This window comes from Bos indicus x Bos taurus, chromosome 4 (genome assembly GCF_003369695.1).
Source record: "Bos indicus x Bos taurus breed Angus x Brahman F1 hybrid chromosome 4, Bos_hybrid_MaternalHap_v2.0, whole genome shotgun sequence".
NCBI lineage: Eukaryota > Metazoa > Chordata > Mammalia > Artiodactyla > Bovidae > Bos > Bos indicus x Bos taurus.
The window spans coordinates 6,056,811-6,079,717 of NC_040079.1; the positions used below are offsets into that span (position 1 = coordinate 6,056,811).

General features: G+C 48.4%; 1 protein-coding gene and 1 pseudogene across 3 annotated transcripts; one reads left to right on the plus strand and one right to left on the minus strand.

Moving 5' to 3' along the window:
• Window positions 1-2,431: 2,431 nt before the first annotated feature.
• LOC113890990 lies at window positions 2,432-7,751 on the minus strand (annotated as a pseudogene). Its single transcript, XR_003510644.1, has 2 exons — window positions 7,488-7,751; window positions 2,432-4,632 (listed from the first exon to the last, which is right to left on the minus strand). The product of XR_003510644.1 is annotated as an HAUS augmin-like complex subunit 1 (transcript).
• Window positions 7,752-8,083: 332 nt separating this feature from the next.
• On the plus strand, window positions 8,084-22,907 carry ABCF2 (ATP binding cassette subfamily F member 2). Of its 2 annotated transcripts, none has more exons than XM_027538566.1 (15): window positions 8,084-8,235; window positions 8,943-9,145; window positions 13,550-13,762; window positions 14,411-14,593; window positions 14,677-14,848; window positions 15,988-16,083; window positions 17,347-17,449; window positions 18,906-19,001; window positions 19,144-19,263; window positions 19,355-19,444; window positions 19,806-19,916; window positions 20,545-20,607; window positions 20,814-20,942; window positions 21,410-21,613; window positions 22,284-22,907. In XM_027538566.1, the coding sequence occupies exons 2-15, from the start codon at window positions 8,986-8,988 to the stop codon at window positions 22,419-22,421; spliced, it is 1,878 nt and encodes a 625-aa protein (XP_027394367.1). In that variant the 5' UTR covers window positions 8,084-8,235; window positions 8,943-8,985; the 3' UTR covers window positions 22,422-22,907. The 2 variants fall into 2 exon arrangements, with proteins under 2 accessions (XP_027394367.1, XP_027394368.1); XM_027538567.1 differs by lacking the exon at window positions 8,084-8,235 and adding an exon at window positions 8,488-8,756.

The following is a 22,907-nucleotide window of genomic DNA, read 5'->3' on the forward strand; positions in this document are numbered from 1 at the left end:
TGGGGAAACAGTGGAAACAGTGTCAGACTTTATTTTTCTGGGCTCCAAAATCACTACAGATGGTGACTGCAGCCATGAAATTAAAAGACGCTTACTCCTTAGAAGGAAAGTTATGACCAACCTAGATAGCATATTCAAAAGCAGAGACATTACTTTGCCAACAAAGGTCCATCTAGTCAAGGCTATGGTTTTTCCTGTGGTCATGTATGGATGTGAGAGTTGGACTGTGAAGGCTGAGCGCCAAAGAATTGATGGTTTTGAACTGTGGTGTTGGAGAAGACTCTTGAGAGTCCCTTGGACTGCAAGGAGATCCAACCAGTCCATTCTAAAGGAGATCAGCCCTGGGATTTCTTTGGAAGGAATGATGCTGAAGCTGAAACTCCAGTACTTTGGCCACCTCATGCGAAGAGTTGACTCATTGGAAAAGACTCTGATGCTGGGAGGGATTGGGGGCAGGAGGAGAAGGGGATGACAGAGGATGAGATGGCTGGATGGCATCACTGACTCGATGGACATGAGTCTGAGTGAACTCCTGGAGTTGGTGATGGACAGGGAGGCCTGGTGTGCTGCGATTCATGGGGTTGCAAAGAGTCGGACCCGACTGAGCGACTGATCTGATCTGATCTGATGCTGTTTAGGTGCTCAGTCATATCCGACTCTTCATGGCCCCTTGGACTGTAGCCCATTAGGTTCCTCTGTCCATGGATTTTCCCAGGCAAGAATACTGGAGTCGGTTGCCATTTCCTACTAAGAGTGGGATTACTGGATCATCTGGCAACTGTATTTTTAGTTTTTTAAGCAACCTCTGTACTATTCTCCATAGGAGCTGCAATGGTTTACATTCCTACCAATACTGTAGGAGGGTTCTCTTTTTTCCACACCCCCTCCAGAGTTTTAATTATTTGTAGATTTTTTTGATGATGGCCATTCTGACAGGTGTGAAGTGATACCTCACATTGTATCATTTCTCTAATAATTAGTGATGTTAAACTTTTCATGTGGCCACATTTTTTTTAAAAAAGCAAATAAACAGGTGAAATTAATATTTTATATTAAATATATCCCAAATATTAACATTTGACCACGTTGTTGTTCAGTTGCTCAGTCACGTCCAACTCTTTGAGACTCCATGGACTGTAGCACGCCACACTTCCCTGTCCTTCACCATCTCCTGGAGCCCACTCAAACTCATGTCCATTGAGTCAGTGATGCCATCCAACCATCTTGTCTTCTTGTCCCCTTCTCCTCCTGCCTTCAATCTTTCCCAGCATCAGGGTCTTTTCCAGTGAGTCAGTTCTTTGCATCAGGTGGCCAAAGTATTGGAGCTTCAGCATCAGTCCTTCCAATGAATATTTAGGATTGATTTCCTTTAGGATTGACTGGTTTGATCTCCTTTCTGTCCAAGGGACTCTCAACAGTCTTTTCCAATGCCACAATTTGAAGGCATCAAGTCTTTGGCACTCAGCCTTCTTTATGGTCCAACTCTCACATCCATACATGACTACTGGAAAAACCATAGCTTTGATTAGACAGACCTTTGTCAGCAAAGTAATGTCTTTGCTTTTTAATATGCTGTCTAGGTTGGTCATAGCTTTTCTTCCAAGGAGAAGAAATTTCATGGCTGCAGTCACCATCTGCAGTGGTTTTGGAGCCCGAGAAAATAAAGTCTCTCACTGTTTCCATTGTTTCCCCATCTATTTGCCATGAAGTGATGGGACTGGATACCATGACCATAGTTTTTTGAATGTTGAGTTTTAAGCCAGCTTTTTCACTCTGCTCTTTCATCAAGAGAGAGGCTCATTAGTTCCTCTTTGCTTTGTGCCATAAGGGTGGTATCATCTGCATACCTTAGATTATTGATATTTCTCCCATCCGCCTTGATTCCTGCTTGTGTTTCACCCAGTCTGGCATTTCCCATGATATACTCTGCATATAGAGTAATCAATATAAAAATTGAGATATTTTAATCTTTTTCCTATCCACATGCAATCTTCAAAATCACCCCCACCTCATGCATATTTCACACTTACAGCATATCGCAGTTCAGACTAGCCACATTTCAAGGGCTCCATAGCCACATCTGGCTAGAGGCTACCACATTGAACAGTAAAGTTCGAGACCTTTCTCAGTTACTAGGTTTCTAGGTAACTCTGGGTGAAACATTTCCTCCCTTGAGTCTCAGTTTCTTTGTATTTTAAATGAAGAGGCTGGATGCTGCTTCCTGTTCCAGCACTGACCTTCAGTGATTTTCATATTTAGCCAGGCCTTTTCTCCTCTGATCTCTCTCCCTCTTATTTCCCCATTTCTTTTCCCTTCAAATCCTAAAAGATGATGCTGTTTAAGTGCTGCACTCAATATGCCAGCAAATTTGGAAAACTCAGCAGTGGTCACAGGACTGGAAAAGGTCAGTTTTTTTTTTTTTTTTTTTAAATAAGCTTCAAACAATAATCATTTATTATTTCTTATGATTCTACAGGTTGACTCTGTGAGCTTCCAGCCTGGGACAGCGTGGTTGATCTATGCAGTCTGCTAGTAGGGCTGGACAGTATAAGATCTCATTCACATATCTGGCAGTCGGCAACCTGTTTGGTCTTGGGGTGGGAGCAGGGCTCAGCTGAATTACCTTTCTTTGCTCATCCTCCAATAGTCCAGGTTTCTTCACATGGTAGTCTCAGTAAGAGATGGCAAGCTCCAACGCATAGTGAGTTTTTAGTCCTTGGTTTTGTCCTATTTGCTATTTGTCTCATTGGTCAAAACAAATCATAGGGCCAAACCAGATACAACAGGTGAAGATACAGACTCCACCTCTTGATGTGAGAAGTAGCAAGGTTAGAGTACAAAGGGGGAGAGCACAAAGGTGGGAGGGATTTTGGTGGTTATTTCCACAGTTGATCCATCAAGTCACCTTACCAAAAGCACTGCAGTTAAGAAACAAATGACAACCTTGGAAAATATTCACAATTCAAATTGTAAAAGATTAATTTAGCTAACACACCAGAAGCACCTATAAACTGTTAAGAAACAGATGAAACAATCATACCTAAATGGCTAAAGGATATGGACAGTCTCCAAAAAAGGAAATACAAATGTCTTTTGCATTATATTTAGCCACATATTTGTGGGAAAGGAGAGGGAAATTTTTAAGGTCAATTAGGTAATCTTTAAAAAACGAATTGATTCTTGATCCCATGGTGCAAAATTTTTAAAAGTACAAAAAGGTGCAAAGTGAAAAATCTCTCTTTTCTTCTTTAGACTACATTTATCATGGTTTGATTTTATTTATAAGAGATATTCCCATACAGGAAGTTTTAGTGTTTCAAAATTTTCAAATATTTCAATCATTTTATTTATGGCTCCTGGATTTCAGTTGTAAGTTTCTGACTCTGATTATTTAAAAATCAAAATATTAAAATTCCTCTATGATTTCTTTTACTATCTTTTAAAAAAATATTTAAATCTTTGATCCCTTGAAATTATCCTGATATAAGGGGTAAAGTATAGATTTAGCAGCATGTGTTAAATTATCCATCTCTCTATTACTGATTTAAAAGGTCATCTTTTTCATAAACCAAACTCCTACATACATTAACATTTGGAATTAGGCAGGTAAGCAGATCAGAAAAAACAATAGCAAATCCCAGGAGAAGGGGGCGTGGGAGGAACATAACTGAAGCTGCAGAATCTTTCCCTTTCATTTAGCTGACCTCGTGAGTGACTACATGATGACTGTCATGAGTTCACCTAAGAGAGCTACTGAAGGACATCAAGCCATTAACAACATAGAAAACCAATGTTTCTTCATATGAAAACTATGCATTTGCACATAAAAATTCAATACACAACCAGACACCACTATTTCATCAACAATGACATTATTTCATCTAAGAACACAGAAATTAAGTTATACGGAATGTCACAAGGAAAAAATTCTTTAAAGTCCTATTCGATCTACTTTGTTAAGAAAGGTGAAATTTATTTGGCTCTGGTCACAGTTCCATCATGTTTACTCTCTTTGTAAGTTCAGCTTCAATAGTATCTAATTCTCGCTTTGCTTCTTCAATTTTTACCTGAGCAAGAGATGGATTCGGCATTAAATCTAAATAGGACTCCAATTTTTTCTTCAAAGGCATAGTCTGTCGTTTTAGTTCTGCCAATTTCTCTGAAAGTGCTACCAGTGACTGATGAGACAGAGAAGCATCCATTCCTCGGGCTGAAAGCTGCTCCTCTGCAGTTCTAATCCCAGATCTGAACTCCTCCGACTTGGCTTTCAGGAAGTCCATGTTCTGAAGACGACTGTCAACTCTGGCCCTTTCCGTACACAAATGCAACTCTGCCTTCTTGAGGTCCTCTTGCAGACATTTTTCTAATACTAAAGTTGCTGTTAGATTTTTCTCAAGTTTGGCCAATTCAAGCTTGATTTCTAGCTAGAGAGGTATCCTTTGTTTCAAGGACCACTGCACTGTCAACCAAAGCATTCAGATACCTGGAACCAGTGCTGGAGAGACTGGCAGGGGAAAAATTCACACTCTCCATGAGAAGGTCTTGAAGATGCTTGGCTGCGCCTCTTTCTCCTCTAGAGCTTCCATCGCCGCCAGTCCCGCCACTTCTCCAGCAGCTCCTCACGGAAGAAGCCTGGAAAAGGTCAGTTTTGATTCCAATCCCAAAGAAAGGCAATGCCAGACAATGTTCAAACTGCTGCACAATTGCACTCATCTCACACGCTAGCAAAGTAATGCTCAAAATTCTCCAAGCCAGGCTTCAATAGTATGTGAACCGAGAACTTCCAGATGTTCAACTTGATTTAGAAAAAGCAGAGGTACCAGAGATCAAACAGCCAATATCCATTGGATCATCAAAAAAGCAAGAGAGTTCCAGAAAAACATCTACTTATGCTTTATTTACTACACCAAAGCCTTTGACTGTGTGGATCACAACAAACTGTGGAAAATTCCTAAAGAGATGGGAATACCAGACCACCTTACCTGCCTCTTATGAAATCTGTATGCAGGTCAAGAAGCAACAGTTAGAACTGGACATGGAATAACGGACTGATTCCAAACTGGGAAAAGAGTACGTCAAGGCTGTATATTGTCACCCTGCTTATTTAACTTATATGCAGTGTACATCATGTTAAATGCTGGACTGGATGAAGCACAAGTGAAAAGGAACTAAAGAGCCTCTCTCTTGATGATAGTGAAAGAGGAGAGTGAGAAAATTGGCTTAAAACTCAACATTCAAAAAACTAAGGTCATGGTATCCAGTCCCATCACTTCATGGCAAATAGATGGGGAAACAATGGAAACAGTGAGAGACTTTATTTTCTTGGGCTCCAAAACCACTGCAGATGGTGACTGCAGCCATGAAATTTCTTCTCCTTGGAAGAAAAGCTATGACCAACCTAGACAGCATATTAAAAAGCAAAGACATTACTTTGCTGACAAAGGTCTGTCTAATCAAAGCTATGGTTTTTCCAGTAGTCATGTATGGATGTGAGAGTTGGACCATAAAGAAGGCTGAGTGCCAAAGACTTGATGCCTTCAAATTGTGGCATTGGAAAAGACTGTTGAGAGTCCCTTGGACAGAAAGGAGATCAAACCAGTCAATCCTAAAGGAAATCAATCCTAAATATTCATTGGAAGGACTGATGCTGAAGCTCCAATACTTTGGCCACCTGATGCAAAGAACTGACTCACTGGAAAAGACCCTGATGCTGGGAAAGAATGAGGGCAGGAGGAGAAGGGAACAACAGAGGACGACATGTTTGCATGTTGGACACGACTGAGTGACTGAACGGAACTGAACTTTCCCTTCATGTCCAGGTCTGTCCCCTGCAAGACCTAAACCCTGGATGAAAATGGCAGAACTTCTAACTTTTCTAGGCCACTCTTACTGTGGAGGAGACTTTGCCCAGCAACTGTTAATTTATGGGAAATCATGGACGTGATTGGTTGGTCTGCAGGTAGATTTAGAGAAGTAACTCATTAGTCCTTGCCATCCCAAGTCACTTTACATAGCTGGAATGGTTCCCAGTACCAGAAGAGTTGAGCTTCAAACACTGGTACTGTTTCCTACCAGCAGCGTTATTTTTTAAATAGCTCTGTGCCTTTATTTCCAATCTGTAAAATTGTATTTATACCCACTTTATAGTCTGTTGGGGGAATTAAATTTGATGGCATAAATGAAGGAGCATAATTATGTTAGTTCTCTGTAACCTGAAACCTGCCTGTAACCAGGCGTTTTATTGAGGCTGGGAGAGGCAGGCATATTGTAGACCTCCCAGGAGGCTAGGTGTTTGCATGAGTAATTTTATGTGAACCACAATCATATATAACTTCCTTATTTCATAAAGAAGGGCACTGCAAGCAGTGAACTATTGTCTGTATATCTCTACCTAGAACAATGTTTGGCTCGTATGGCACTTATTACCTACATGTTATGATCTGTTTCCTTTTTAAATTTTTCATCTTGTCGGTAGAGTTGTGAGTTAAGTTTTATTTGGGGGCCTAATGAGGACTATAGCCCAGGAGACAACCTCTCAGATAGCTCTGAGAAACTACTCTGAAGAAGTAGGAGAGGTGAGTATATATATGATTGGTGGCTGGTGGAAGTGGTGGGAGGAGGGGTATGTACAGTCAAACACACATTTTGGCAGAAGGTTGTTCCTAGCCACAAAGAGCCCTTGTCTCCACTTTTTTAGACATGAGAAGATGCAAGAAATTGGGCTCATAAAATCTTCCCCAGAAAATATCTTAAGGTCTGTTTTGTCAATTTTCCCCAGAGCACAGAGTGCCTCATTCCTGATCTCTGTCCTGAACTCTTTTCAAGGTGTGTGGATGCTCCATGACTGCAGTAGCTAGTGACCTCATCGTTCTAAAACCGGATGGTGAGCAATAACTTTCAGTTGGCATTCTTAACTGTGAGCTCCGTGAGACCAGGGAAAGACGTACCACCACTGCAACTCTAGTATCCAGCTATGAGTCACACGTTGGTGAGTTAGTCTAGGAAAAGGCATGCTTAAAGGCCAAGAGGTGTGAAATGGCATGGCTTACCTCAGAAACGCAAGTAATTAGATTCTGCTGGAGCATCAAGTTTGAGAAGGAAAACTAATTCTATGAGGAAGTGAAGTGAGCTCACTTTTTTTAAAGGGTCGGGGGCTCTACTTTTGGATCAGGTGCTTCGCTTAAGCCGAGGAGCAAACTGAGATTTGCCGTTTCCAGTGCCGGAAATAACAGCTTCCTCTGCTCCCCCTAGCCGTGTCCCTGTGGGAGGCATTACTGATCGGAAACCTGGAGAAGTATTTGATAGACTACAGATTTAGGATTTGCTTACTGCAGGCTATGAGAAGCCCGTGAGGGGTTTTAAAACTATGAAAAGTAACGAGGGGGAAGGAAGAAAGAAAAAAAAAATAACGGGCAAGTGACGTTATTAAAGGTAAACTCCGAAGTCTTGATTTTCACTTCAGGGCTCTTCCCATCAAACTTACGGACCTTGGATGGAAACTTAACAAGTTCTGCAGTGGATAGGCAGAGCAGCGACGATTCAGGAACAACGCTCGGCACCATCTAAAGTTTGGTTATCACTGGACCAGCCTCTAAAGCTTCGGTTTCACGGAACGAGGACGCCTTTCCTTCACGGAGGGATAATTCTGTTCTTCGCATCCTCTTGGAAGCGATGAGCGTTTTCCCGGCCCTCTCTCACCGGTCGGCTCACCTTTCCTTCTCCTTCTCCTCCTCCTCCCCGTCCCGCTCCCCCCCCCCGCCATTGTTTCGACCCATTGCAGCCTGACGCCTGCTGGGAAGTGTAGTAGCTCGCCCTGCTGTCTGAGCCGGTTTGGCGACCCTGATGAAGCCGGTAGTTCCGCATAACCCCTCAGCTATTCCAGCGGCAGGGGAGCCAGGGACAGTCCAGCCGCTCCTCTGAGGAGCAAAACTGGGACTCGCCGCTTCCGGAGCCCGAAGCGGACCGCTAGCAGAGAGGGCTCTGGGACTCCAGTCCCCCTCAGCCGCGCGCATCGTGATGACGTCACTCCGGCCCGCGAGGCCCCTGGGATCCGCGGTAGTTCTCGAGGAGCGGGTCTCAGGTTCGGCAGCGGTGGCCGGAGGACGACACTTCCCAGGAGTCTGCGCGGCGGCGCGACGAGAGCCGCGCGAGGCCGTGATTGGCTGGTGAGCCGGCCGCACGCGGAGGAGCTCAAGAAGCCGCTCTGTTGCGACAGAGGCCGAGCGGCGAGGCCCAGTGAGTTGGGGGAAGGGGCGCTGGAAGGAGGCGGGGGCGGGGGAGGGTGCAGGCCGGTGAGGGGGTGAGGCGGAGGGGGGGACGAGAAGAGGGAGGAGGGACTGGGCTGGGATGGAGGCGACTGCAAGGGAGGAAAAGGGGCCAAGAGAGAGAAGCTGACGGGCGGAGGCTGGGGGAGGCTCGGAGGGGTGGTGGTGGGTGGCGAATGAAGAGACTTCGGGGGTTACTCACAACGGGGGGTGGGGGAGAAGACGAGGGCACCCCGGGGAGAAGCTGGACTCGGCGGCCGGGTGGTGTGGATGGGGAAGACGGGGAGGAGGCCTGAGGTAGACGGGAGGGAGGAAGCCCGGGAAAGTGAGGCGGCCGGCCGGAGCGTGGAGCGCCAAGTTGTGGGGAAACTGGAGACCGGGGACCTGTCCCGAGGGGCAGAACCCGGTCCCTCAAGTGGAGGCCCTGAAAGGAGGAGCGTCTTCAGAGCGAGGCCGTGGGGATTGGTGGACAAAGCCCTGAGGGAAGAGCTGGTGAGATGGGAAGAGCGGCAGAGAAGCCGAACTGGCTGGAGACATCCTGACAAAAGTTGGAAGCGACTTTAGGCTGGGGCGGAGCTGGGTAACAGAAGCTTGCTAGGAAATTCCTGAAACTGATGGAGCACAAGGCCCAGGCACTGTGCGGAAGTTTAGAATTTGGGGGTGTTTGCCTTCCTTCAGGCTTTCTGGAAGAACAGTAACGGTTTCCCTGTGGTTCATCACCATGCCCTCCGACCTGGCTAAGAAGAAGGCAGCCAAAAAGAAGGAAGCTGCCAAAGCCCGACAGCGGCCCAGAAAAGGACATGAAGAAAACGGAGATGCCATCACAGAGCCACAGGTGGCAGAGGAGAGAAATGAGGAGGCCAATGGCCGAGAGACCACAGGTGAATAGAGGGAGAGGTGGGTTCCTGGGATGGTTGCTGGGACCCAGTGGATGCCCCTGCTGGAATCTGAGTCGGGATGCTGGAGATGCCAGAGAGTGTATCTGGTGCCACAAACTTTTCATGATGAACCGAACCAGTAGGGTTGGAGCTTGATCAAGGAAACTGAACACAGTTCTCACATACACAGTGGCAAGCAAATATGAGAGTTGTTGTGCTGCCTTGCTGCCCTGTCTTCTAGATTTGCAGGTCAGGTCCCTGCCCCTTTCTGAATTTTCATTTCTACACATGGAGGCAGTGTGCCAGGCTGTTTGCCACCTGATACCCTTGTCCTCCTGGGGCAGTGACTATACCAACAAGACAGAAACATATGAATTGTTTTATGGGTTTTTCCTGGGAAAGAGATGTGTTTCTGTTACAAGCGCTTCTCAAGTATTAGACACAAGATCACTGAATACTGAGGCACTATAAGCATGGGCTTTCCTCTGATAACTTGCAGTCTAGATGGGGAAACAGGGAAGTGTGTGATAAAGAATATTCCAGGCTCTTGGTTGTCTGTGCCAGCCTTCTTCCTTGCTCCTAAAAGCTTTCTAAACAGGCCTTCTCTGTTGTCTACTGTTGTCCCTTGAATAGTCACCACATTTCTGTCCACTTACAAATTGAGGTTCTTATACTCTAATTTTTATACTAGCTACATTTGACATTTCTTTTAGGGCCCAGCTCAAGGTGGTAAAATCTTTCCCTGTCAAGCCTGACCTCAATAATACTGCTATTCACTATATCCCTGTACTATCTATCCAGGGCTTCCCTGTGTCTCAGATGGTAGAGAATCTGCCTGCAATGCAGGAAACCCAGGTTCAGTCCCTGGGTCGAGAAGATCCCCTGGAGAAGGAATGGCAACCCACTCCAGTATTCTTGCCTGGAGAATCCCGTGGACAGAGGAGCCTGGTGGGCTACAGTCCATGGGGTCACAGTGTCGGATACAACTGAGCGCGTGCGCACGCACACACACACACACACTATCTCTAGGGTTGCTTTTTCTTTGGCCAGTACCACACGGCATATGGAATCCTAGTTCCTAGACTAGGGGATTCAACCCATGCCCCCTGCAGAGGAAGTAAGGAGTCCCAACCACTGAACCTCCAGGGGAGTCCCAGCGTTACCTTCATTGTATCTCTCTCTCCATCTGAATTGTTTGATCTTTGAGTGCAGGGACTGTGTCTTAGGTAATACTTCTTTTTTTGCATGATTACCCTTGCAGACAGAGATACTAGGTAAAGTAGCAAGAGGAGAGAATTATTCATGCAAGTTGCAACAGAGACAGGAATTCCAAAAAAAACAGGGTCTAAAATGATTGCGAGGAGAGAGTTAAATGGTAGGAATCGTCTCCAGAATAAGAGTTGTGAGGGAGGACTGTGTGGTCAGGTCAGGCAGCCTTCCTTCCAGCCAGGGCAGCGGGGAGATTTTCCTCCTGGCCAGGGGAGCAGGGAGATAGGTAGGTAAGAACGGTGGGAGGGGACAAGAGGGCTGGTTTGTGATCTGTCAAGTAGGGCTCCCTCTAGGCTCTCAGGGACAGGGGTTAAGCCTCAATTCTGTAGTACTTTCTGGATGAGTTGGAAAAGTAGACAACCGAATCCCACTTTGAGACTCTTGTCCACAGTTCCCATTACAAACTTCTTTGCCCTTCTTCCTAGAAAACCAGAATTTGTCAGGGCAAACCCAGCTGTACCACCCCTAACTCAGTCATAAGGGAGCTTTGGGTTTCACCCTGCTTCCTCAGGGAGCTACTGTTCTAAAATATAAAATCTGGGTTTTTTTCCCAGCTTTCTCTCTGAAAATATTTCTTATTGCCAGGGACCCAGGGTCATTTCTGCTTTCATAACTAATGGATAATCTGTCCTCTCTCACAAGACTGGGTCTGCTCTCTTCTCTGAGTTTGGAATTACTTAATTCTCCAACCTGGTAGTTACCATTGCTACATGGTCTTCTTTAGGTAGTGAGATATGGAAAGATCAAGAAATATCAAAGAAAGTGACTTCTGACAAACTACTCAACCTTTCGAATGTGAGACCCTTTAGGATGGGTACTGGAGTTCATCTGGTCCCCTTGTTTGGGAAATGAATAGAAAGGGGCTGCTTGTGAAGTCTACAGTATTCCTTCTGATAAAGTTTATTCCAGAATCCTTTCTCCCATTTATTCAGTGCTGTTCACTTATCTTTTGAGCCTGTTTTCTAGGATGCTATAGGCCAAGACAGTAAGGTATAAGTCTTAAAGCTCAGGAGATGATTTAGGTCATAGATGCTGTAAACTGGATAAGTGAAGTCACTCAGTCGTGTCCAACTTTTTGCAACCCCATGGACTGTAGCCTACCAGGTTCCTCCGTCCATGGAATTTTCCAGGCAAGAGTACTGGAGTGGGTTGCCATTTTCTTCTCCAATAAACTGTCAAAGATCAAGAGAAAAGTTGTATAGCTGTGTCTCGGTGTCTGCTGGGGTTTGGTCCCAGGATCCTGTGGGTACCAGAATCCACAGATGCTCAAGGCTGCTACATAGAATGGCGTATGTAGTCTTTGCATATAACCTGGCACATCTCTAAATTACTTACTGTACCTAATACAACATAAATACATGAAATAGTTGCTAGTGTGTGGCAAATTCCAGTTTTACTATTTGGAACTCTCTGAAGTGTTTTTTTTTAACCCACATTTGAATTAAACATGATTTTGGATACAGAACTGTGGATACAGAGGGTTGGCTGTGTAGCTTTCCTTTCATTTTGATCTTCTTGCCTGAGCACATGGAGATACAGTCCAGAGATCGGCAAACTTTTTCTGTAAAGATCCAGATAGTGAATATTTGCAGCTCTGTGGCCCATTTGGTCTCTGATGCAGCTGTTCAGCTTTGCCATTGTGGTGGAAAGCAGCCATAGACAACATGAAAATGTTGGGTGTGACTGTCTCCCAATAAAACTTTATTTACAAAAGCAGGCAGCTGGCCAAATGTGGCCAGCCTGTTTTGTAAGCCACCCCCTCCCAGGCTAAGAACGTCTTTTACATTTTTAAAGTGGTTATGTTTCAAATGGTAATGGATGTACCTACGTAATAGTTGTGATTTTGCTACTAGGGCTATAACCCTAAAATATTTACCATCTGGCCCTTTAAGAAAAAGTTTACTAACTCCTTGCTGCCAAGTCGCTTTAATCATGTCCGACTCTGTGTGACCCCATAAACGGCAGCCCACCAGGCTCCCCCATCCCTGGGATTCTCCAGGCAAGAATACTGGAGTGGGTTGCCATTTCTTTCTCCAGTGCATGAAAGTGAAAAGTGAAAGTGAAGTCGCTCAGTCGTGTCTGACTGGCAGCGACCCCATGGACTGCAGCCTACCAGGCTCCTCTGTCCGTGGGATTTTCCAGGCAAGAGTACTGGAGTGGGGTGCCATTGCCTTCTCCGTACTAACTCCTTATCTAGATCATAAACTTCTCTCTACACTGTCTTCTCAAGATCTAGAACAAGGATTGGCACAAAATGGGGCTGTGAAAAACCTGGTGACTCAACTGTGTAGAAAGACTTTTTAAATTCCTCTCCTCCATCAGAACTGCCCTGGACCCCTCTGTATTTTCTCGTACTGGTTCCTTCCAGGCAGTATAGCTTCTTGGAATTAGCACCTGGAAACTCTCTAGGTTGTAGAGGAAGAGAGCTGCACCTCTGTAGCATCTGCTTTCTCTGGGGCATTGATACTAATTTGGGGGCTTCCCTGATGGCTCAGTGCTAAAGAATCTGCCTGCCCATGAAAAAGACACGGGTTCGATCCCTGGGTTGGAAAGATCCCCTGGAGAAGGAAGTGGCAACCACTCCAGTATTCTTGCCTGGGAAATCCCATGGACAGAGGAGCCTGGTGGACTACAGTCCATGGGGATCACAAAGAGTGAGACGTGACTCAGCGACTGAACGACAGCTAATTCTTTAATACACACTCATAGAGGACAATTTGGAGTTCTAGCCATTGCTACCATGCGTCATATCATCTAAGAACAAGAGAAGTTAGAATTAAAAGGACAAGTTGTGAAGTAAAAAATGTCCATGAAAGCAGGATACCAGGGCCGAACTACATGTAGTGTACACCCTGTTAAAGCTTGTGAAACATCTGAGTCAGCTCAACCTGATCTTCAGCCCTGGTCCTTCAGGACACGCATTCAGCCTTTGGATTTTTATGTGTTAATACGTGGTAACTTAAAGAAGGGCAAAAGCCACAAATGCCCAAGCAGGGGCCTGAGCCCTCAGCCTTCACAGTAAAAGTCTGATGCCCTTCTGACTGAGCCACCCAGATGCCCCAAGATGTGCCTTTTTGTGTAAGAGCTTAGCATGGCTTACAGCCCTCTTCCCAGATTGCTTTTCTTTTCTGTCCCCAGAAGTGGATTTGCTGACCAAGGAGCTGGAGGACTTCGAAATGAAGAAAGCTGCTGCTCGAGCTGTCACTGGCGTCCTCGCCTCTCACCCCAACAGTACCGACGCCCACATCATCAACCTCTCCCTCACCTTCCATGGTCAAGAGCTGCTCAGTGACACCAAACTGGAATTAAACTCAGGCCGTCGCTATGGCCTCATCGGCTTGAATGGAATTGGTGAGGCCCTTGGAAAGCAAGGTGGGAGGTATCTCTTCTTGGCTCATCTGTTGCTCAGCAAGTGTTTCCTTAGCACCAGCTGTGTACAAAGCTGGGCATTTGCAATATGGGTGGGAGCCAGATGTGCCCACCTACCCATACAGAGTAGTCATGTGATAAGTACCACGTGAGTCATTGCAGGCAGTAGGTGCTGGAGAAGTGGGTAGGAGCGGGTGGGAGTGGTGTGTGAAGTGTCTGTAGGTGCACAGACTTCACAGAGGAGGACTGGGACAGGACCTGGCAGAACCGTGTCCCACGGAGGGGGCAGTCATAGGATTTCAATGAATGAAAGGAAAGAAAGGACTCAATAAACAGGGAGGTCTTAGTTTGACTGGAAAAGATTGAAGGCGGGAGAAGGGGATGACAGAGGATGAGATGGTTGGATGGCATCACTGACGTGATGGACATAAGTTTGGGTAGGCTCCGGGAGTTGGTGATGGACAGGCGAGCCTGGCGTGCTGCAGTCCATGGGGTCACAAAGAGCTAGACACGACTGAGCGACTGAACTAACTTGGTTTGACTGGAGTGGAGGGACTGATGTGGGGCAGTGACAGGCAGAGCTGTGGTGAGCGTCCCCTTCTCTGCCTGTTTGTCGCCTGCCCCTCTCAGGAAAGTCCATGCTGCTCTCTGCTATTGGGAAACGTGAAGTACCCATCCCCGAGCACATTGACATCTACCATCTGACTCGGGAGATGCCCCCTAGTGACAAGACGCCCCTGCAGTGTGTGATGGAAGTGGACACGGAGCGGGCCATGCTGGAGAGGGAGGCTGAGCGGCTGGCTCACGAGGACGGTAGGGCTCCGGACCCAGGGGCATGGGGTGGCTTCTCCCCGGGAAAGGCCCCAGGAGCCTCACTGGCCATGCGCCATCCACAGCGGAGTGTGAGAAGCTCTTAGAGCTCTACGAGCGGCTGGAGGAGCTGGATGCCGACAAGGCGGAGATGAGAGCCTCGCGGATCTTGCACGGACTGGGTTTCACGCCTGCCATGCAACGCAAGAAGCTCAAAGACTTCAGTGGGGGCTGGAGGATGCGGGTTGCCCTTGCCAGGTGCGTCTCCCCCACCTCCGCCCTCCGTGGCACCCTGTCTCTTCTCAGGGTTGAGTGCTGTCTCCCACAGAACTGTTTAGAACAGGGGTCGGTTGTCAGTCTGTGCCAGATACCAACAGTGTGGATGGGCGGGGATGATGTACATGAGCTAAAGAGTGAGCTTCCTGACCCAAGTGGTCCCTATTGGACTTGGGCGCTGTGTTCAGGAATCCTAGGGCCAGCTCTAGGTAAATGGGAGGATGGGTCTGTCTCTTTCCTCTCGACTGCTCTCCCCCCCTGCTTTTTGGGCTTCAGCCTTTCTAATTCTTGTTGTATAAAGATAAACTATTAGGCAGCCACTAGGGTATCTGTCCTTCTTGCCTCTCTTGACCTGACCCGGAACCAGTTTCTGTAGGCCGTCATTTCCGCACCAATCCCCCAAGAAGTCCCCAGTCACGTAAGTGGTTCCCTCCCCCACCCATCTCTGCGCAGAGCCTTGGGGAGGCTTGATACACTGCTTCAGCAAGGCTGCGTGAGTGTGCCCTGGAACATAAGAGCCTTGGTTTCATGAGCCGGCAAGGAGTTGTAGCCTCAGATTCACTAGGCAGCTTTTACACACACGGATTTCCTGGCCTCTTCGCATCTGTGCTGGAGTCAGACGTCCGGAAACCTGTTTTCTAAAAAGCGCTGCAGATGTGGTGACCGCGGGGGTGGGACCAGTGCTGTCCCCTTGTTCCTCCTGCTTGAGATGCCATCTAAGAAAAGAACATTCTTGGGCCTCTTTGCTAGAGTCTCACAAACCCACCAGTTAGGTTTCACCTGCATGCTTTTTAGCAGTGTACTTTTTCTGTATCCTTTTGTGTATCCCAATGGTCACCAACCTCAGTGTAAGAGACGTGTAGACTCAAAAGGAACTTTTACAGCCTCACGTCCGAGCTATATCTTCCCTCTGCTTCCCAGTTCTATTTTCTGCTCTTTAACCCCCACCCTTCATCTTTGGTTTCTCTCCTACTTCTCACCTTTTGTCTGAGGTGTAGACCCTAGAGTTGATTTCAGGACTCAGCGCAGGCCTGACCAGAGCTGCAGGTGGCAGGCAGGCCGTCCCCTCCTGTGTAGCACGTGGTAGACTGAAGTGGTTCTGTCTCCTTTCCTGTCTTCAGAGCCCTCTTCATTCGACCCTTCATGCTGCTCCTGGACGAGCCCACCAACCACCTGGACCTCGATGCTTGTGTGTGGTTGGAAGAAGAGCTAAAGACGTAAGAGGCGGGGCTGGGGGGAAGGGGCAGGTCCTCAGGGAGGGGCTGAGCAGAGTCCAGGGGAGATGACACCCAGGCCCACAGTGACACTAGAGCAGTGAGCAATGGAGCGAAGTGAGGCCAGAGGGAGACCAGACTGAAGAGGTGGTGGCCACCTTTGTTCTTGTTTAGTCGCTCAGTCGTGTCTAACTTGTTACGACTCCATGGACTCTAACCCGCCAGGCTTGTCTGTCCGTGGGATTTTCCAGGCAGGGATACTGGAGTGGGTTGCCATTTTTTTCTCCAGAGGATCTTCCCCACCCAGGGATCAAATCCATGTCTGTTGCATTGCAGGCTGGTTCTATACCACTGAGCCACCAGCAAAGCCCAGTAACTGTCTTTAGGGCAGGCCATTTTGTTAGCTTTTGTTTAGTCTTAAATATATGAATTTTTTTGTTTTATTTTTTTTTCCTATTATTTAAAGTATAACATCTTTATTAAAGATAATATTTTTTCTTAATTGTATTTGTATCATATTAAACAAGGATCCTTATATAAGATCACGATGCAGTGACAAAGAGAAAAATAGCCCATATGGCCGTGGTCCTTTGCTTGAGAGCCAGATAACCTGGAAAGTTGCCCCAGTTCTAGAAGAAGGCTTTCCATGGTCTCTTCAGTGACCTGCTACCTTTATAAAAAGGAGTGGTTTAGTTGCTAAGTCATGTCTGACTCTTGTGACCCCATGGACTGTAGCCTGCCAGGTTTCTCTGCCCCTGGGATTCTCCAGGCAAGAATACTGGAGTGAGTTACCATTTCCTTCTCCAAGCCATCTTCCCAACCCAGGAATCGAACCTGGGTCTCCTGCATCACAGGCAGATTCCTTACCAACTGAGCTATGAAGGTAGTAATATGAAAAGGAGAGCCTGGTGATTTTTACTATACCCATTCCAGTTCTCTTCTGGCTTTAAATGTGTTTATGGGTGCTTGTGCACACTTTTGATTTTACCATCACTATTACTGCCATCTCCACTCCCTTCTTTTGAAAGTTAAAACAGAAGTTTGAGGAATTTCGACTGCCTCGCCACACTTTGAAAAACGTCTAGTGTCCTTATACACAGATTGAGCACTGGCAGCTCAGAGCTGGGAATTGGCCAGGAAATCTAAAGGACGCTCAGGCATAAGGATGGGAAAGGATGATGGTTTTTTGGGCCCGACGTTCAGCTCCCCTGTTGTGAACTGTCTACCGTGTTGAGCTCCTCCCTGATTGGTTCTCTGGCTTTGCAGTTTTAAGCGCATCTTGGTCCTCGTCTCCCATTCCCAGGACTTCCTGAATGGTGTCTGTACCAACATCATTCACATGCACAACAAGAAGCTCAAGTATTACACGGTGAGTGGGCCCAGCTCCTCCGCAGTGCCCTCTGTGCTTACCCGTTCCGTGAAGTTCTCCTTTAAAAAAAAACTGACTTAGCAGCCCTTTTCTACCTATTGCTATAAAAAGATGTGGACAGGGAGTTCTGCAGCCTGTTTTATTTTAGTCCCAAAGTAATTGCTTTCAGGCCATAGGCCACGGATTGGCAGCCTGTGCACAGGGTGTATGTTTGCCTTATGCAGAGAGGCTGCCTCTTCACGGTGCCCAGGCAGGCCTTGCTGCCCTCTGCCTTCTTGAGTAGCTGCTTATGAAAAATAGAATTCCTCTTTATTCATAGTTGTACTCACCAGAGGAGTGTTAATAGTTCTTACATAGTTTTTCAGAAATTTCACATGTACTTGCAAGCATTTGTAAAAAATTTTATGTACCTATACCATGATCCTGTTGGTTGAGTTTAAATTTTAATATGTCTTAGACAGCTTTCCGTACGAGTATATTTAAATTGCCCCCTTTTTTTTCCAGTGACTGCATGGTATTGCATTGCGTGGCTGTCCTGTAACTTATTTGTCAGACTCTGATGGATGTTTAGCTTGAGTCTGGGTATTTTCAGACAGACCATGGAAATCCATAGTGCAGGGTTTGCTACTGCTAAGTCACTTCGGTCGTGTCCAACTCTGTGGGACCCCATGGACGGCAGCCCATCCGGCTCCGCCGTCCCCGGGACTCTCCAGGCAAGAACACTGGAGTGGGTTGCCATTTCCTTCTCCAATGCATGAAAGTGAAAAGTGAAAGTGAAGTCGCTCAGTCGTGTCCGACCCTCAGCGACCCCATGGACTGCAGCCTACCAGGCTCCTCCATCCATGGGATTTTCCAGGCAAGAGTACTGGAGTGGGGTGCCATTGCCTTCTGCCAGGTCCTAAATCTGACTGGTCTGGTGTCTTCCCACCTGGAGGCAGTTCTCGTGGCCCACCTGGGGCTTCAGCCTCTCCAGGTGGGGAGGGGATGCACGTGACCTTGGAAGGCTGTGAGCCTCTTGATGATCAGTACGACAGTGGTTTTCAGGGCTCCTGCCTGGGCTGTAGATGTCTTTATGGCTAACCCGAGGATTTAGTCTGAAGCCCTGCTCTAGGAAGGAGAGGCACATAGTCTGAAAAGACCTCAGCTTCTAAATTCAGATATGCTTCTTTTTTTTTTAATATTTATTTATTTGGCTGTGTTGGGTCTTAGTTGTGGCATGTGGGATCTAGTTCCCTAATGATGGATCAGACCCGGGCCACCTGCATTAGGAGCTCAGAGTCTTAACTGCTAGACCAGTAGGGAAGTCCCAGAATATGTTTCTTTAATGCACTTCCTCTTCCCCCGCTGCACCACCTCATAGCCAGGGCCAAGTCAGGTGCCATCTCGAACACCCCCTGAGTGAGGACCCAGGGCCGAGGCTAGCGCTGCCCATCTCACCCGGTGCGTCTTCTTGCAGGGTAATTACGATCAGTATGTGAAGACGCGGCTGGAGCTGGAAGAGAACCAGATGAAGAGGTTTCACTGGGAGCAGGATCAGATCGCACACATGAAGGTAGGGTCACGATCTCCTCCTCCGAGAGAGCTGACGGAAGGCGTCTGGGGAGGTGAGGGGGCTAGAGAAGTCCTTTACCCTCTTTTCAGATGAATCACGGGGTACCTGCCCACACGCAAGCCCCCTCTCTGCACTCTTTCAGAACTACATTGCTAGGTTTGGTCATGGCAGTGCCAAGCTGGCCCGGCAGGCCCAGAGCAAGGAGAAGACGCTACAGAAAATGATGGCATCAGGACTGACAGAGAGGGTTGTGAGCGACAAGGTAGGGTCTGGTTGGGTGGAATTATGTGGCCTAAGGTGAGATGGATAAGGAAGGACCTGACTTGATAAACACCTCTTTATCCTCTTCTTAGACGCTGTCATTTTATTTCCCACCATGTGGCAAGATCCCTCCACCTGTTATTATGGTGCAGAATGTCAGCTTCAAGTACACGAAAGATGGGGTGAGTACTTGGGTGTGGTTGGGAGGCTGGGGTACACTGTATGAGGTGTCAGCTGGCGAGAAGAGCGTCCTGTTTGCTGACCACATCTACTAACCCTTGTGGTGCTGGGGAGTTTCCAGACCTGGCAGCCTGGGTTGCCTCACTGAGAGCCTTAGAGGAGTGGGGGTCCCCTTCAAGTACTTGGAGGGGACATTGCTCAGCCGCACTGGTGGGTGGAGGCAGTGGTAGGGGGCTGCCATGGAGCTTCCTTCCTCCTCACTCCCGCCGCCTCTAGTGGTGACTGGGGGCTCAGCGAGATCGCTCTGCCAGTTGTATTGATCACCCTACCCCTGGGTCTGTTTCTCTCCCCCGCCCCCCTCAGCCTTGCATCTACAACAATCTAGAGTTCGGTATCGATCTCGACACCCGAGTGGCTCTGGTGGGGCCCAATGGAGCAGGGAAGTCAACTCTTCTGAAGCTGCTAACTGGAGAGGTATGGTGCCAAGTCGGGGCGTGGGACTCCAGCATTAGATGCCAGCGTATCAGGGCCGGGGGGCGGCATGCAAGGGCCACTGGTCTTAGAGGGCCTGCGTGCTCTCATGACGAGTGAGCCGTCCTCTGGGGGGCGGGTCATCACTGGCCAGAGTGATGTTTGGGGCATTTTCTTAGAGAAAACTGGGAGAAGGAGTGTGTGTGTGAGAGAGCCTGTGAGAGACAACCCAGGCCTGTTCTCACCGTCTTCCCGTGTCTTCGTTCAGAGCATTTAGAACACAGGAGCGGCTCTGCATTTAGAAACGTCTTTATTGTAGAAAACGTATGTTGGACCCCTGCGAGTCCTCTGTCACAGTTCAGTGCAGGGGATAGTAGTCCTTTAATAACTACCCAGTGGATCATGTGGTGTGTGTCTCTGCCTCCCCTGAGAACATCTGTCTCAGTGTATTTTCTCCGAGTGGCCAGAAGAGCAGTTTGTGAGGTGGTGGTGCAGGTTCTGTTTTGGAAGTTGTAGGAGTCTTGGTTGGTGTGAACGTATGTTTGCTTCCTGTCTGCTTCTGACCAGGTTTCCTTGTCTGTGTGCTTATCTTTCCACGGTCTACTCTTTTTTTTTTTTTATCTTCCTGTAGCTACTGCCCACAGATGGAATGATCCGAAAACACTCTCATGTCAAGATAGGGCGCTACCATCAGGTACAGTCCTGGCGGGGAGCAGGGAGCTGCCCAGGGTGTGCGAGCAGGGCCGAGTGTGCCCAGGTCAGCTCCGGGTGCTTCTGCAGTCTTGAACAGCTGCCCAGGGAGAGGTAGAGAGACGGTACGCGGCAGCTACCCCAGCAGGCTGCCTTTGAAGAACGCCAGGCACACCTGGGTGGGTTCTTTTTTTTTTTTTTTCCCTGTAGCATTTACAAGAGCAGCTAGACTTAGACCTCTCGCCTTTGGAGTACATGATGAAATGCTACCCCGAGATCAAGGAGAAGGAGGAGATGCGGAAGATCATTGGGCGATACGGTCTCACTGGGAAACAGCAGGTCAGCGGATTGGGGTGGGAGGACCCCAGGCAACTGGGACACACGGGCTGGGCGTCTGTTTTTTCCTCTGCTCTAGGTGGTTACAGATTGGAGCTCTAAAGTCTCAAGGGAGGGTGGGGGGTCGCGTGCTGGTCTCTGACATGCCCTTGCCCCCAGACTAGCAGGATGGGCCATGGTGTTAAAAGCAAGGGAAATTGAGACCTAGAACGCAGGGTCCTCTGATCCAGACTCAGGTCCCCTGACGGCTCCACTGCGTGAAGACCCTGTGCCAAGGCAGGCTTCAGACTCCCAGGTGTGTCCCTTCTAGGCCCTTGAGGGACTGGCAGGGTGCCACTGTCTTACTGTGTGATCTGGGGTCTTCCTGAGCCCTGCTGTCTGTGTGATAACAGAGAAGCCATGGGGAAAGGTAAGTCTTGATGCCTGGTGAGGGCAACCCCAGACCTCGTAAATGACCTGGTTCCACGCAGGTGAGCCCGATCCGGAACCTGTCTGATGGGCAGAAGTGCCGAGTGTGTCTGGCTTGGCTGGCCTGGCAGAACCCCCACATGCTCTTCCTGGACGAGCCCACCAACCACCTGGACATTGAGACCATCGATGCCCTGGCAGATGCCATCAATGACTTTGAGGGCGGTATGATGCTGGTCAGCCATGACTTCAGACTCATCCAACAGGTGAGACTCGCGGCCAGGATGCGGTTGGGGGTAGAACACCCCCATGGCACATGGGGGACACTGAATCCACATTACCGTGTTTGGGAAAAGGGCGCAGGACTTAGGGTGGAGAGGACCAGATCTTATGGTTTCTCTGAGAAACTTAGAAAGCCTTCGTAGAGATACTTTAATTCTTCATTAGCTGTTTGGGGCTGTTAGCCTACTTGGCATCGTTGGCCAAAATCAGGGGGAGAATTGAGTAGCGAACAGGGTGCTTTTGCTATTGTTTCCAGGATTCTTCAGCCTGGAAATAGTATTGTGCTAAGGAGCTTCTGGATTAGACAGAGGGCTCCTGCTTGTCACTGGGGAGAAAGCTTCTGGTCATTTCTCTGAAGCTGTGAGGAAGACGGGGTGGAACGCAGGAAGCCGAGAGTGAGGCCCTGAACAGGTCTGGGTCCTGCTGGGGAACTGGCAGTTGGGGTGACCGGCAGGTTCCAGCTTGGAAGGCCCCACCCTCTGCGGGTGTCTAGATTAGACCATCCCCAGAAACGCTGAGGGGGTGAAATGGAGCTGGATGTGGGCCGGTGGGAGCTTGTGGGGTTTTCTTCTCAGACTCAGCTGGGAACAGTCTCCTGGGCCGGGGTGGGAAGGGCGCTGGCCAGGGTGACTAAGTCTGGGGTTTGCTCTCCAGGTTGCACAGGAAATCTGGGTCTGTGAGAAGCAGACAATCACCAAGTGGCCTGGAGACATCCTCGCCTACAAGGAGCACCTCAAGTCCAAGCTGGTGGGCGAGGAGCCCCAGCCCACCAGGCGGACCCACAACGTGTGAGGCCTCGCCGGCCGGCCGGCTGAGCCGGGCCCCCGGGGCCACATCCTGCATTGCTGCAATCCTGCTCCCCAGCCCCTGCCCCCACCTGCCTTAGCTGCACTCTGATCCTGTCCACAGCTGGACAGGACCTGTCCGTCTCGTGTCCTTCCAGCTACTGTGTCCATGTCTGGACTCGGCTGGCTGTTCCCGCCAGCTCCTCGCTGGTTCTGACCTGATAGTGATGCAGCCAGAGGCCTCCGAGGGTCAGCCCGCAGGCCCGTGCCCCGGGTTGGCCTGTGAAAAAGCTTAGGATCCTCGTTCTCTGGGTTTTGGTGATGTTGGAGGAATACCCCCCCAGCCCACCGCCCCCATTCCTTTCTGCTTCTGGTTTGGAGCTCTGGACCAGGGCCTTAATCCTGGTTGGTTTTTAAATAATTATTTAACGGTGTAACTTTTAGACCTGCGTGACATCTACAAAGCATCCAATAAAGAAAGAAGAAGCCATGG

Excerpts from the sequence above, each read along its gene's own strand:
- ABCF2 (XM_027538566.1), top strand. The coding sequence starts at position 8,986 with ATGCCCTCCGACCTGGCTAAGAAGAAGGCAGCCAAAAAGAAGGAAGCT. Across the intron at positions 19,264-19,354 it reads AGAGGGTTGTGAGCGACAAG|ACGCTGTCATTTTATTTCCC; the intron begins GTAGGGTCTGGT and ends TCCTCTTCTTAG. Across the intron at positions 21,614-22,283 it reads ACTTCAGACTCATCCAACAG|GTTGCACAGGAAATCTGGGT; the intron begins GTGAGACTCGCG and ends TTTGCTCTCCAG.